Source organism: Tetrao urogallus, assembly GCF_951394365.1.
Source record: "Tetrao urogallus genome assembly, chromosome: Z".
Lineage (NCBI taxonomy): Eukaryota > Metazoa > Chordata > Aves > Galliformes > Phasianidae > Tetrao > Tetrao urogallus.
In genome coordinates, this window is record NC_136816.1 from 51,684,049 (window position 1) to 51,700,083 (window position 16,035).

General features: G+C 38.8%; 1 protein-coding gene across 1 annotated transcript in view; it reads left to right on the forward strand.

The window, feature by feature from the left end:
• The window catches only part of IQGAP2 (IQ motif containing GTPase activating protein 2), a gene marked incomplete at both ends in the record, with an annotated part of 120,340 nt that overhangs the window by 70,533 nt on the left and 33,772 nt on the right, over positions 1-16,035 (forward strand). Inside the window, 7 exons of the mRNA XM_079548113.1 lie at positions 229-342; positions 3,032-3,210; positions 3,831-3,918; positions 7,622-7,785; positions 8,308-8,468; positions 11,252-11,376; positions 13,211-13,374. Coding sequence (XP_079404239.1) covers positions 229-342; positions 3,032-3,210; positions 3,831-3,918; positions 7,622-7,785; positions 8,308-8,468; positions 11,252-11,376; positions 13,211-13,374 — 995 coding nt within the window. The remainder of the gene's footprint in view (positions 1-228; positions 343-3,031; positions 3,211-3,830; positions 3,919-7,621; positions 7,786-8,307; positions 8,469-11,251; positions 11,377-13,210; positions 13,375-16,035) is intronic.

The window sequence follows — 16,035 nt, forward strand, 5'->3', positions numbered from 1 at the left end:
TGAAGGGCAGAAGGGAGTGAATTTGTACAGAATACTTGTCGTATCTTAGCTTTCTTCAGAACATAGGGACAAAAGCTGCTAAGAACCCCTGATCACATTTGCTTTCAATAAAATAAAATTGCACTAGTATTTGTAGGTATGGTGATTTGCTGTTTTGCTTAACAGTCTTCCTCACACAATGATGTTGCTCAGATTTTGTTCTAATAATTTCTTTTCTTTTGTACTCAGAGGAAGAAATCAGCAACATGCGAAAGGAGCTAGAGAAGTATGGCATACAGATGCCATCTTTCAGTAAAATTGGTGGGATTCTGGCCAGTGAATTATCAGTTGATGAAGCTGCATGTAAGTAAACTCTTGTTTTGGTTCTGTTTTCTACTGAATAAACTGAAAGAATGCCAACAAAATACTGTTTTAATTCTTCTATCTTGCCCATCATCTTTTGATAAGTAATTAGAAACGCAGTCAAGTTTTCATTGACCATTGCATTTTGTAACTGTTATGAGATCTTTTGCTATTTGTCCATCTGTACTTCTGAGCAGAAAATATTTTTATGCATGTCCATTGCATTTTAGGAAGTACTATCAGAAACAAACACTTCTTTCTATCTTTTGCATGTGTTTATTGTTTTGGCATCTAGAATTGAAGAAGTGAGCTCTTTGGGCGACTCCACCCCAGAAGGGGTACAATGGGCTACTCAAGGCAGCATATCTAGTGAAATTAAAATGTATCAATACAGAAAAGGAGTGCACTGAGTTGAGGAAAAACAAGCAACAACAGAACACCCTCTGTTATAATTAAGTGTCAGTGCGGCTTTCCTAAACTTTACAAAGCAAAATAATTGAAACAAATTTATTTCTGATTTAGTGTGAAGTTTCCAGATATGAAATTAAAGCATGTTTCCTTGTGTTGATTCATCTTACCACATATTTTGCAGCTTGCTGCAGCTGATTGCTGTGTGTACACTTGTGTTAAGCCAGATCTTAAAATACTCTCTTTAGAAATAAGGTTTGTTTTTCTGCTTTTTTTAGCAAACTTCTAGAGATTTAGTGATGACAAAACACTTTTTTTCCAGTGAGCTTCCTTCCTTCCCTGATGATGAAAGGACTGTAACTTCCTTTTCTGAAACCTTTTTATAGCGTGTATATATAGTTTCCTTTGACTTTGGAAGAATTTCCAGCCATTTATGGAAAAGCAGTATTTCCTAATGCTGGTTTTGTCTCTTTAGGCAGGCAGTGTGCTGTCAGTAATATGCCCCCCTCCCCCCCAGAACAGGAAGTATCTGCTGTGGGAACCCTCACACATCAGTCAGGATTGATGTGGAGATCCTGCTGCAGGAGGGCTATCACCCTGCTTCTGAAATGTAGTGAGCAAAAGGAGAAAGAAGAAGTGAAACAACTGCTAATGCCTTTTGTATGCTGTCAGCAATACTACAAATCAGTCTGCAAAGAATGCTCTCAAGTGCTCTCAGAACTGACTTTCATCCTAACTAACCATATTTTGTACCTCCAGACTGCTCCTGCAGAGGTCCAGTCATGTTTCTCATTGTTTCTCTTGATTAACAACATCCACCAGCACAAGTTCACAGCTTTCCCAATCTTCATACTATCTGTTGTCCACTTGATACTGGCTCCACTTATGTCAGAGGGACCTCTCATACAATACTGTACATTCTTTCTGTGTATTTTTAGGTACAGGGCTTTCACATCTTCACTTTGTCCCTTCAGGCACATCTTGGTCTTTATAGAGCTGAATGTCAAAGAAACCAGTGTAGCTCTCTACATCTCCTCCCTGCCAGCTGCTTATCATTAGAAGAGAATGTTGTACTGGCTTGAGCTGGAGAAAACTGCTTTAGAGCATCTTTCTAACACCTGGGGAACACTTTTTCATTTGATGCTTGCTGTCATGTAGCTTTGGAGGTTATAGGAGTAGGGAGCCATTATGTTTGTGACGCTGTCTTCCCCAGTTGCTCATGGAGATCCTTGGTTAGGAAAGGAGAAGGTTCATCTTGGACAGTTTTAGACATAGCATGTAGGATTGTGCCCTGCTCAGAAACTCTTAGCTATGTTTTCTAGGTCACAAATTTCACTGTTTGAATTTTCTTTTTCCTGCATAAAATATTTCAGTAATACTTATTTTAAACAATACTTTTGAGTAGTCATATAATCATTTAGGTGTTGGAGAATACTTTTAAGATCATGAAGTCCAGCCATCCATTTGACAAGTCCACTGCTAAACCATGTCCTTCAGTATCGTATATACTCATTAACTGTTGCTTTACAGACACAAAGGAGCTTTTACTGAGGGAAATGACTGAAAATGCTTTCAATTGCTGCATGTAAATGCATTCTAAGTGACATAGAACTTGAGTAACAAAACTCAACTCATGTTTGTTCTATCAACAAAATAGCAGCCACTAGCTGGGAGAAGAAAACTTAAAACAGGCAGCTGTCAGAGTGTTACCAAAGCTGCCACTGAGCAAATGGAGTATGTCTGTTTCTGCTGCCTAGGGGGGATGCATTACGATGGAATGTCTGAAGGAAAATATGCAAATTGTCTTGCACATATTAAACCATCATTTCAAATAAATTAGAACATAGTATCAATATTAAATGAATATGAGGAGTGTCTGATGCAGGTTTCCAACCTGGTACTCTGAAAGTGTCTGTGGTGATGTGAGTATCAGTCCTGGGACTGAGTTGAAGGAACAGAGCTTGCATGCAGCAGCTGACTGAATGGGCTGGAGCTGGACAAAATTGGACAAGCTGCAGTTAATCTCATGGTCATAAATACACAGTTCTTGGATGTTTTTACTGCTACTTCTGTACTTAATGGAATTTTTTTATTGTCTTGCTACAGAAGCTAAGTGAATTCCTGTTAATTAGTGATTTTCCACCATTAATGAGGGAATTTGTATTTCTGTTGTTAACAGCATGCTATCCACTTTTTCTTTTAAAAAAGAGGACTGAGGTCAAGGAATGATTTGAGTGTTTTAATTGCTTCCTAAAATCTTGGTTTATACTTCTAATTCTAGTGCATGCTGCAGTGATAGCAATTAACGAAGCTATTGAGAAGGGAATAGCTGAGCAAACCATTGCAACTCTGAGGAACCCAAATGCAATGCTGCTGAATGTGGATGAGGAACTTGCTCAGGACTATCAGAATGAGCTCTTTGATGCTAAAAGGAGAAAACAATCAAGTGCAAGACTTAAGGTAGTGGTATTTTATTAGGCCTCACAGTATATATATTCCTTCTTATTGCTTTTTGTGTTGTAGTATTAACCTTTGAGAAGTAAGCTAAATTAATTTTTAATATTAAAAAGAAATGGACTAGGATAAGTAATGGTGATCTAACAAGCAGGCAGGCAATTCTAGAAGAATATGGTTAGTATGAATTTTGACATAAGCTCAGCAGCTTTGACCAAAGGATAAAACATTGAACATCCAAAAATAAAAAAATATGTATGTTTTTCCTCTGTCCCTTAAGGAACAAACAGATTTTCTGTTCATAAAACAGAAGTGATGCCTTTTTGGGGCACAAAATATAATCTCTTCCACAGGTCTTTAATGTAAATGTATTTGCTTTGTTTTCACTTGTGAGCTTATGTTCGTGACTGCTGCAAAATGTTGTGCTGTAGTTAAATGGGTACTTTCCAGAAAACACTTTAAATATTGCACAGCCACGTATCATAGTATGCAGGTTCATGTGGTTACCAAATTCCTTCACAAGTGCATTCAGCAAATTTTTCAGCCGACGTGATTTTAATGACTCCTGCTAATTGGCTGTTCTCCCACAAAATTTTTGCTGATTGCTAATAATTTTGTTTTCTTAGAATGGCACAATCTCTGAAGAGGAGAGAGATGTCTATGAAGAACTGCTGACACAAGCTGAGATTCAAGGCAATATCAATAAGATCAACAGTAAGCCATTCAGGATCCTCACAGAAGTGTGCATGCTCTACCAGATTCCTGCTGAACCTTGAACCCACAGGAACAAACAATATTTCTGTGGAAGCCTATAAAACATATAAAATACATTGTCTGTCTACAATAGGTTTTCTTGCTGCTTTTTCTCTACTAATCTTTTGGGGGCTAATGTCTGTTTGTTTGTGAGTACTGCTACAAGGATTCCTCAGTTCAGAATCTAATCATTTTTGCCTGCTTTGTTTCTTCACATTTGAGTTCCTTCTGTTTGCAGATTACTGTAAATTTTGACCCCCTCTTCTATATAGACTTGAAATATTTTCATAACCTATTAGTTAGCTGCGTTAGCTGTGGTTAAATTGCTCCCACATGTGCTCACACAGAGCCAGAAGCTGTTTTTTTTGTTGTTGTTGGGTGTTTTTTTTTTTTTTGTAGAATTCATCTTCAAATACATAATCCCCTGCTGGAGACTGCTGCTCTGGCTGTCTTTTACAAAAAATGAGATGCTGACAGCCTTTGGGCTTTTTTTTTTTTTTTTTTTTTTTTTTTTTCAGAAAGTGTGTATTTGCTGTTTTATAAGCATTGTTTTCATTTCAGTTCACATGGCTTTAGTCCAAGTGAATAAGGCTATTGACCGACAAGATGAAGTGGCACTGATGGCAGGTTTGAACCATCCTGCTTTGAGCCTACTTGAAGTTCTGCCACAAAATTCCTCTTGGTACCTATTGCAATTGTGTGATTCTAAAGAACAGAAAATACAGGTAATTTAGTAGAATGGCTACTATACATCAGTTTTACTTTTTGATTTTTTTTTTGAAGCTGGCATAAACCAGAGAGAAATTACCCTATTTAGCTTTCAGTGTCACTTAAGAATGAGTTTTATAAAGGTTTTAGAATAATAATTACTGTACTAATCAGTCCCAAAGCAGTTGTATTTGCTCCTAAGAGCACAATGCAATTTTAAGTATTTACTAAGAAATCAGAAAAAAATTTGAGATGTGGCATGAAAGTCCCAGTAATGCTTGTTATATTTAATCTTTAAAACTTGAATACAACACAAGATAAAACTGAACGACAAAAAGTAAAAGCACTGGTGGAATTGAATTTCAGGGAGAAAATCACAGGGATAAACTAATGTTATGTGTACTGTGATATTCATATTGTCTGTTCAGCAAATACATATTCAAATCCTAGTGTCCCATTGAGGGTTTTTATCCCTTATCTCCCAACATGCTTACAAGCATAATCAAATCTTTTTTTTTTTTATGTTAGATAGCAGGGGTTCCAAATATGCTCGACAAAAGTGAAATACAGAAAGAAGTTAGTGTTGTCAATGCGGAAGCTGAGGCTCACAAGCTTAGTGAGTAACTGTTTTAATACTCATTTTTTAGCATCGCCATTTGATTATTTTAAGACGATTAATTCAATCCACAATTCTTTGCATGTAGACTCGGTTTCTTAATCTGAAACCACGTGCATTTTATTTTGTAAGTGTTCTGAGTCACAACTGCCAAGTCACCAATCTGTGCTACATCAGAATTATTCTTTTTACTTGAGGTAGCTAACATCTTTATTTGAATAACTTAAGCTACTGGTAAAACACATTGGCTGAATACAAACCACATACAGTGCATGGCTTGATGGCTTGAATAGCTTTAATCCTTACGTGGGTGTGATAACCATCATTGTAGTATTAAAATAGAACAATCAAATAGAAGAATATTTTGCAATCACATTGAAGAAAATTATTCTCATTTTTAGATGCACATATCTGAATCTGATCTGTTCTTAGACTGAGAATGTCACAATACAAAGGCTACAAGATACAGTTTTCTAAAATATAGTTAAGGGGTTCTAAATTTGCAGTGCATGAATTGCTTTGTTCAACTGAAAACTTTTCTGCAAGGAGATTCTGCTTTGTTAAACTGCTGTCATTTCATGCTACGTCTGAGCATGGCTTAGTGGCTGTTCTCTGTATTTCCAGTGCTTTGAATCCTGGCTCATTGCTTTTGTAATGCAACTTGAAGATGGTACAGTGAGATCAACCTAAGCCAGAAGCACAGCTTGACTTGTTAGCTCGAATGTTAGCTCTCTTTTTGTTGGTTAGGCATGGTGAGCAGTGTTCCCCTCTTCAAAGGGGTGCTGCTTTGCTATGGAAGCTAGAAGGAAAATTGTGAGCTGTGAAAAGCAGCTACAGTGACTTGGAGAGCAACTCATTTCTCATGTCTAGTTTTAAAAGGAGGTAGGGGAGAATGTGAACATTTTTGTGTGTGTTTTGCAATCTGCATGCTTAGTTCATGAATTAGGGATTGACAGCTTAGTTACTGACTCAGTTCGGACTCTGAGTCTTCTCCTCTTTCATCTTTTCTCTAAAGAAGCATGTGTGCATGCAGTAGCTTTGAGAGCCTTTGCTGTCTCTAAACACGGCTGCAGCCAAAAGAAAGCCTTTGAGAATAACAAGATCCTGTCCAACCATGCTTCAGTGCAATTGAAATGGCAGGCAAAGAGTTTGTATAGGTGGGCCTGCTTACTTAGAGGTTTTCAAAGTCTTAATCCATTATAAGACCTAAGTGTTGCTGTGTACATGAAAGATGAATGGTATCTGCTGCACAAGCACTCTTGTATGGACTTTCAGCAGTCAGCAGTGTATAAAAGCATTCCCTGGCTAAGAGGGTAAAAAAAAAGAGATAAGAGTGGAAATGGGAATAATCTTGCTGATGGAAATGACATTTACATAATTGTCATTCTTTGCTCTGCCATATGCACTCTAACCTTTAAAGTTGTTTCCCTTTGCGCAAGGCCGAGGTGGTACCTTGTGCAATATCTCTCAGGGTGTGTTCTGGCCCGAGTTTCCTCAGAATTGGCTCTTCCTGGTGTGCAATTATAGTCACTGACTAAGCTGGAGGTGTTGCTGGGTTGCTGTGGGTCCCCAGGCTGGTGCCCAGGTTGGAAGTGTTTTTCTGCTGGTGTTCAAATGTCCTGAAGTGCGTTATGCCAAGTTGAAGCTGTTTAGTGATTGAGAAGGATTGCATTTTCTCTGGTGGTTTGTTTGACACAAAAACGTGAGCTATGGACCATTTCTAGACAGTAGTATTTGTGAAGAATGATCTTCAAGACTTCAGTGGACAAGGGATAGCACAAATGCCTACAAGAAGTTGTGTGTGTTTTTTGCTTCATTTTAGCCACTGAGAAGCCCACCAGCAACCTTGTTCAGCAGATTTCTACCAGGCCTCCTGAAATGGAGTCACAGTTGTCCTTGTTGTGGGACAGGTCTGTTCTACATGGCTGAGTTAGGTTCTGCTAAATGGAGGATGTGAGGGAGGAAATAGAACGCAAGGAAGAAAGTGTTTGGGTTGAGGTGGGACTGGAGTAATTGAGATGACATACTGAACAGAACAGAGAGACATTCCGTCCTTCTGCCTCTGAGCACAGGTCAGATTCCTGCTTTGGATTAAAGGTATCATAGAGGATCCCTAATATCTAAAAGTCCAGAAGCTTTTTTTAGTCCTCCATTCAATTATTTGCTGAAAATTTTTGAATAGATGCATTTTGCAACATGCAGTATTTTATCTTAATCTGATGCTTTTCTCCAATGACAGAAAATTATTTTCTTTGGATAACCTAACTGTCATCTACATGGCATAAAAAAGTAAATGGCATATGGAAATTAATAGGTTTTTCTTTCCCTGCTGTTCTCTAGAACTTATAGCAGTTGACAATATCAATACTGCAATTCGTAACTGTGATCCTAGTAAAACACTGGTTGCACTGATGAAACCGGAGGCACAGCTGCCTGTTGTTCACTCATTTGCTGCTGTTGTCTATCAGACTGAGCTGTTCAACCTCCAACAACAGAATGCTGTGGTAAGAATGAAACACTTATGACCTGCTCTGATGTTACATAGCCAAGCTGTGGAACAGCATAAACATAGCATGTTGTCATGTAAAATCAGACTTAATTCTCTCTCCATGGTGCTATGTGTATTGCATGACTGTTTTCAATTGAATTGGCAATACTGAATCATAAAAGTCATTTCTTGACACACTTTGCTCTGGCTGAGCTGTTGTGTTGCAACAAATGGACTTTTTTAATTGTTGCATGCTTACTGAGGACTAACCCTTTGTACATTGCATAGAAAAGTAATCCCCTGCTATCACAGTGTGATCAGAAGAGATGGGACTGTGGGGCAAAGGGCCCGAAGGATGTGTAGCAAACAGTGAGAGCTCTCAGTGGTGTGTTAATGTGACGTGTCTGTGACCAGGATACATCTTAGCATTTCAGTCCTAAATCAAGTTCGCATCATTGATGGTATCTGGACTGTGTAATTCAGATTCATTACACTGCTTATTTAGCTTCCTTACTTGAGGTACATTATTATCCTACAGAATTACCTGGCACACGATGAACTGTCTGTTGCAGTAGAAATGTTGTCAGCTGTTGTGTTGCTAAACCAGGCCTTGGAAAACAAGGACATCCAAATGATAAGGAATCACCTCAGAAATCCATGCATTGGCTTCAATAATCTGGAAGAGGAAAACTTGCAACGGTAAAAGTTCATTTTGTCTTGTCTAGAGGAGACTTGGCAACCTCTGCAGAAGGATAAGTAGGCATTTCACTAGGTGGGCTGTGCAGTGCTGTGGCTCCGAAGCTGAAAAGGCGGCAAGATGATTCTCAGTCATATGTTAATACGGCAAAACATGACAAATACCAAACTGCTTGAGTGTCCCTAAGTGTAAGCTGGCTCACAACCTCAAATATTTGAGAGCAAGAGCTTATGCAAGGTGAAGGGAAGTATTTTCAGAAAGCAAACATTAAGACCTGACAAGAATTTTTGTGGAGACTAACATACAAACCAACTGTAGCTGGAAACTGTTAATCAGTAAACTCTTCACAGTACTGGTGGAGGATCTTTGGAATGTGATAATGTGCTTAATGTCTTAAGGTCAAGGAGACCCCTTGGACCCAGGCTAACCCTATCTTTTTTGTTCAAGATTTAGAAAGATCTTAAAAATGTAGCACAGTCTGCTTGCTAAAAAGCTGAGTATGTTACTGTGGCACGTATGCATGCCCAAAGCTAAGTTAAATCCTGCACTTAGCTGCCAGCTGCTTGCACTGCCACATGTCTGACTTGTCACAGCCATGTGCTGCTGCTGTGCTCCTTTGCTTATCAGCAAAATAAAATAAAAAAAAAATAAGATTATCAGGCAGCTCTAGGGCCTGTGCAAGACCTGAGGCCCCTATTTGTGGGGATGTGGGCAGGTTCTTAACACCTGCCTATGGGTGGTGGAAATTTGAGGGCTGTTGGAGGGTGTCATCAAGCAAAAGGGACAGCAGTGATCTGATCTGGTCACTGAAGATCTTCACCAGGGGGCATGAATGTGAGAACAGCTCTTGACGCTGGAGGGAGAGCAAGTCAGGATAGGAATAACTGGTTAGTTTGTGGCATTGAGGGAAGGAAGGATCTGTAGTGACTTGGAGAAAAGGCAGAATGCTGTGAGGTGGAGCAAAATTAGTGTTCCACTTGGATTCTGCTCATGTCAGGGAGAGCCAGTGGGAGACAGAAAAAACACTGTGAAAATAGATAGGTGGGCTGCAAAGTGTCCAAAGATAGTGATTTTGATTGGTGGCACTGTGGTCTGTTAAACTTGGCAGTCGGTACAAATGAAACAGTAGGAATTAATTGGATTAAGGAATAAAATAAAGCTACAATGCCATTATGTAAATCTGAGCTGCAGGAAGACTTAATTGCACAATGCCAAAAGGTAAAAGGTAAAGTAGAGCTAGAGAAATTTCTGTGAGGGAAACACTCAGTAGCTTTCTACTGGAGGGCATGCACTTGTTAAGGAAATGCCTTTCCCAGAACATAAATCTTCAGCGGAAATATGACATAGACTTGCAAAATTGCATGTGTTGTGGGGAAAGTTATTAGGAGTTGCTAGGTTCTCATAAATTCAGTTATTTTCTTGTGATAACTGAAATGAGAAAAACAAATTGAAATTATGACATATGAAGTTTAATACTTACCCAAGGAACCATCTTCTTACAAAAGATTTAATAAGTGGGACTCATTACTAAGCACTTTGTAAGTTTTCAAAATAGAGTGAATAAATCAATGGGTTGCAGACCTTTTCACAACTATTAAACATGAATGTGCATCCTCCCACTTGGAAGTCCTTAAATGTAGTCTGCTGAATGCTGAGAGGACACACCAGAGCAGGAAATAATTCTTATCTATTTCCCTAGCAGCCACTCATTTCAGGACACAGATGAAAATATATTTCGTCTGACTCATGGTGGCAGCTGAGTATTTTAATCAGGAATACTAAAATTATTTAACTTGCATGTATAAGTGCTGCAAAAGTTTCCATCGTGACTTGGTTTGTGATCCTTTAAAAAGCTTAGGCTACAAAGCCTGTGCTTGGAGGACATTGATTTGGGTGTAGAGGAGCATTATTCATGTCTTCTCTCTTTCTATGGCCCATCATCCTCCGTGTGCAACATGCAGTTATCTTCTGAACAGTAGGGGTTGCTACCTAATACTATGAGAGCAGATATTCTGCTGTTTGAGTTAGTGCAGCAAGAGGTGTACAACAGTTTCTACCAAATTCATCTGTATTACCACACAGTAAAGGATCTGCCCAGTTTTGCCACTTTCCCTTAGAGGCAAAATGGGGACTGAAGCAAGCTTCTGCTCCTGATGGCTTCCTATCAGAGAGGATATAAAATAGTTCAGGACAGATGGTGAAGAAAAAAGCCATCATGTTTTTCCTTACCTCTTCCTGACAGAAAATAATAGCAAAACAAGTCATTTAAAAATCACCTAGTGAGCAGAAGTATTTGAAAATTATTTCTAAGAACTGTAAGGCTCACCATATTCCTGCCTCTGTTACAGAACTTGGATAGGCCACCAGGTTGCATGGTATATTTTTTTTCTCCTGAGGTCACTAGAAAATTTCAAATTTTCTGGGAGGTAAATACAATTGACAACATAAAATCGTAGTGGACTGTGGCGGTCCCTGAAAGTACTGATATCTGCTGATTAAGATAGTATCTGGGGGAAAGGCAGCCACTTCCCAAAATGATATCATCATCATTCTGCCAAGAAGAAGGCTTTGGATTAGCATGTAGGGTCAGTTTTTCACACCCCAAAATACATGTGTGACCAAGAAAGCAGCTTGCATGTTTGTATAATTTCTGGCAGGAGATGAATTGGTCTGATAATCATTCATTGAAAAAGTCAATAAATTATGGATGATATATCTGACTAATTCTTAATGGCAATTTACCTTGTGTATGAAATACACTTATGTATTTTATATCTTCTTATAGTTATGCTGATACACTATTGTCTATTAAGTCAGAGGCTTCATCTCAAGGCCAAGATTATTTAAGCTGGAATGATATCCAGAACTGCATTGACATGGTTAATATGCAAATTCAAGAAGAAAATGAAAGTAAGTAATTCTTCCTGTACATTGGTGGCAGAGATGATAGTTTGGTTGCCAGGGCACACATTTCTGTGCTAAATGGCCTTGCACAGACTCTGATCAATAGAGAAAGCTGTTATTTTTGAATGGCTGTTGATCTTTAAATCCACTTGAAGTATTCCTGGTTATGTTATGCCTGGTTCGAATGTATCCTAGCATGCCTACCATCTGCAGCATTACAAATACTGTGGTTCAGAATACTTGTCAGTATAGTTCAATATTTGAACTGGATGATATCACTGCAGGGATTTTACAGAAATTGTAAGTCAAGAGTGTATTGGAGGATAGGGTCAGAAAATAGGTAACACTATGTTAAACAATGCTTCGTTAAGTGATTTCCAAGCCCCTGTTTTTAACCAGAGTTTGTAGGAACTGCAGAAGTAAAACAGTCTGTCCTGCTCTCCTTTCACATAATTTGGTTTCCTATCTGAAAGAAAAGTTTATTGTGTACATTCTAACATAAATGGTTTTGGAGAGTATTTCTTTCATTTAAGTGTGGCCCTAAATTTTGATGTTAAATTAAATGTGGTCATTTGGGCTTCAAAAGTGCGAACAGACTGAAGTCTCTGATGGATATAGATGCATTTTCCATAAAATTTGAGGCTATTAGCTACCCTCTTCTTAATGCTATCAGCACAGTGCACCCTGCTTTGTTTAGCAGTGGTAAGAGAAAAGTCTTACCTTATGGAAATACGAAAACTGGCTGTATGTTGCTTCTGAACAGGGAGATGCAGGCCTCTTGGCTCTTTTGATGCCTACCCAGACTACCATCCTTTGATACTGATATCCCATACTGGGATAGGATATAAGCGTATTTTTTTCAGCGGGCAAAATTACTTTTTGTGACTCTCTGCTACAATGAAGTCATGAATAGGTGAAAAAGGCCTTGAAATAGATGTTTCTTCTTTAGCAGTCAGTCTCTACTGATGAAAAAGCTTTGCTTGTAGTTTCAGTAGTACAGGATTCTGCCCAAAAATCATTAATAGGGCAGAGAATGCAGGAAAAAGGCTGGCATTGATTTCCATAAGCAAGCCTGTGTGGCTGCCCATTCCTGCCTTAGCCCTCATGAGAGCATAGATCTTGGACCCACCAGCTGTGGATGGCATGGCAGCGACATGGTGAAAGATTATCAGCTACCAGTGGAGGGTGTTGTCTCTCACAGAACCTGAGAAGCCCTTGGTCAGTGCCCTTGTGGGGCAGCTTGACTTCAGGGTGAAATCTCCCCAAGCAGTGCATTTCCACACTGTTTTGGAGAGGGAATACATCGTCACTTTAAATGAGAACAGTCTTGACAACTGAGGAAAATGAGTCATAGGTTTTATTAAGCATATCGTGTGATGTGGCTGTAGTCCTCAGTGTCCACAGGTCTGAACAAAATCAAGCTGATCTCATAAGATCAGCATTGCCAGTTTGATTAGAGGAGGTGAAGTTTAAAGAAATTAGGTTAAGGTTCAACATAATGTTGTAACTTGTAGGTCAGCATGTGTGTAACCTCTGAAATTAGGGTTTCAAGAAGCCTAATTCCCAACCACTCAACAAGTCTGGAGTCTTTCAGCACAGCCAGCCAATATGTTGATGCACACATAGATACGGTGTCCAGTATTTTTTTAAGCTTCTCAAAACCCTTTGTGCTCTGTTGGTAAAGTAAATATTCCTTTTTTTTTTTTTAGTTAGTTGCTCTTGCTGTCTCTGCTTCTTGTTACTTGATTTTTCTTTTCTGTGTTACTGCTTTGTTTGTATCTGTTGTGTGATAGGCTGTATCTCTGACAGCTACACTTGTAATAAAATTTCTGTTTCATAGGAATTATTGCAATTGACCACATTAATGAAGCAATTGACCAAGGAAATGCTGAAAAAACTCTAGAAGCTCTACTGATGCCTACAGCCAAGCTGCAGGATGTGATACCAGAAAATGCAAAGCATTATCAGGATGTTCTGCACCACGCCAAAACACAGAAACGCAAGGTTAGAGCTGTTGCCTCTTGTCAGATCTGAAACGACAATTCTTTTTATTTGCATGTGCTCTTGTCCTGTTCCTGCAGTCTTTGGATTAGTTGTAGGAATAATATAAGCTGGAAATAAGAAAAAAGCACTGTATAGTTTTCTACTACTACTTATTCTGACCATCACAGAAGATTAATTATTAATTAATTAACAGTAAGATACATTCTGTATCTGTTAGGTGTTTGTGTACGGATCTAGTTACTAGTGATAATTAGGCAGGTAGTTATAGGTGGGAATTGAGGCTTCTGCTAGAAAGTATTCAGTCATGCTGAGGAGAGTACTACTTCTGGGAGATCTTTTGCTGAGAAGCCTCAGTTGCTGAAATCTGAGGGTCTGTAGTAGTGGTGTTTCTGTTCTGCCCTTGTCATGCAACAACACACTTCCTATCTTGTACATGCCTTCAGCTTCAGCCAATCTCAGCAGGATGCTTGTACTGGCTTCCTCAAAAGCAGTGCCCTGGTTAACATCACAGCTTAGGGAAGTGTAAACACAGATCAGCCTAACAGCTTGAAGGATTTGACTGAAGGGAAGATTAGCTAAAGCTCATAGTCCAGCATATATAATATTCTCACAGTTTCAAGATGTCTAAAATTCACATGATGCATTCTTAATGTCAGCTGGAAAAAGTCCCTGCACAATGGCTTGTAGAAACACCTCCTAGCTATTTTGCCACCTCACCTGCAGTACCTGCTATGAAAAACGTGTGCTTCTGTCATCCGCTGGCAGAGCTTTTGGACTGGGTGTTGCAAATCTCAGTCTTGTGTTCTCCCATAACGTCAGGTTTCACTAATTACTGGATGCTGAAAAGTCTCCACCCTTGCTGTGTACTGGCTGTTTCATTTGTAGTCCTTTGACGAATACTTAAAACATCTGTTTTTATGTAATGATTTATTAAAAAGCCAAACAACTCTGCTTAGGGAGAAAGCAAGACGCTGTATTGTATATGTTCCCAAAATAAATATTCAAATGCATTAATTTGAGTTACTGCTCTAGCTGCTGAATAAGAATATGGATATCACCTTCCTTAATATATGATTTAGATTGAACTTCTCCTAAAAACAGAATTGAAAAGACTGTGCAATAAACTCTAGTCTTTATCAACCTTTTACTTTTTTGATCCCTGTTTATAATGCAGATTGATCTTTAGCTGTATTTAACACGTTTTAAGAATGAGTTGTGGCATAAGAGAGTACTTGATTTACAACAGTTAGATAGGTTTGACTCTGAACTTCCTGGATTCCTCAGTGTCTGGAAAACAAATCGATTGAAACTGCTGGCTTGTTCTAACCATGCTGTTGTGACGTCCCTCTGGCTGAAGTGGCCTCAGCTATGTAGAATCTAGTTCCTATGAAAGCTAGATGACACCTACTCATTGCTTCCTCATTGCTTGCAAGTACAAATATGCAATTCATTTATTCCTGTAACTTTATACAGTTGCTTCTAACAGTTCTCACAACCATTTCAAACCAAGTGTGTTCAAGTCTCATTGAAGAGAAACCCTGTGTTTAGAAAGTGTCTTCTGAATACCTGAAATGTTAAACAGCTATGTGTCATACTCTGATACGCTTCCTGTGTTGTGTAATTTTGTGTGACAGACACATGGGCTTTACAATAAAGCTGGCATTTTTGTTGTTTGCAATAAGTGGTTATATCTGGATTACTTAACAGTTATAGTTAAATGATGTGCTTGTGGAAGGAATTACACTATTTAAAATAAATTAGGAATCAGGAGAAAATGTACAGGTAGAGCCTCACCAGATTTCTTGAAGGCACTTCCCATTTTCCACTGCAAATGACTTCATTTTTAAGTTTCTGACAACACTATCATCAAGTACTTTTTATTTGTTTTACACAGTTAGTTACAGGTGTCAACCAATCACTGAGCTTATTTTGTAGGATTTTATATTCTGCATTTGTAGATCTTGAGCTTCCATAAATGTAAAGATAACCATTTACTTTACTAGCACGGGCAATTAATCAAAACTTGCTTCAGTTCTTGTTACACTAATCATTTCCTGTGAGGATGTGGAAATATAGAGGATACGTCAAAATAGTTTTCCTTTTTTGCTTACCAAGCAAGAATAAAGCATGCCTGGATTCACAGTGATAAGGTTTAGCTTTCAGCAGTCCTTGAGGGTTGTAGGAGCACGGGTGCTGACATAGTGGAAGAACAAGTCTCCAGAGCAAAGCTGGTTAAGCAGCCTCAGAAGAGATACTTTCTTGGAAGCATGTCAAGTTCTGTTTTTAAGGCTGTAGATTTTGCTGCACTTCCAAACTAATGGGACTGCAACTCTTTATTTCTAATACCTAGGGCAGAATCTGCTTGTAGTTGTGTGCCATAATGCGTTGTAGCTCATGAACAGCTAGTGCTTTCACTTGTTCCTATTCCCAATGTATCAAAACCTCACATTCACATTAGTCCTGCAGTGATTGTGGGCACAAAGAACATATAAAGTGTTTCCAAGTCAAGAATGGGCCTTAAAAGTGCTGGATGGATTCCTCTCTTGTTCTGTGGTCACTGATATTATAGTGTGACCATATGATTGATCTTCTCAGAAGGAAGTTCTCAGCTGCTTCCCTCAATCTAGGTAGGTTCACCTGACTTTGTAGCACACAGAACAA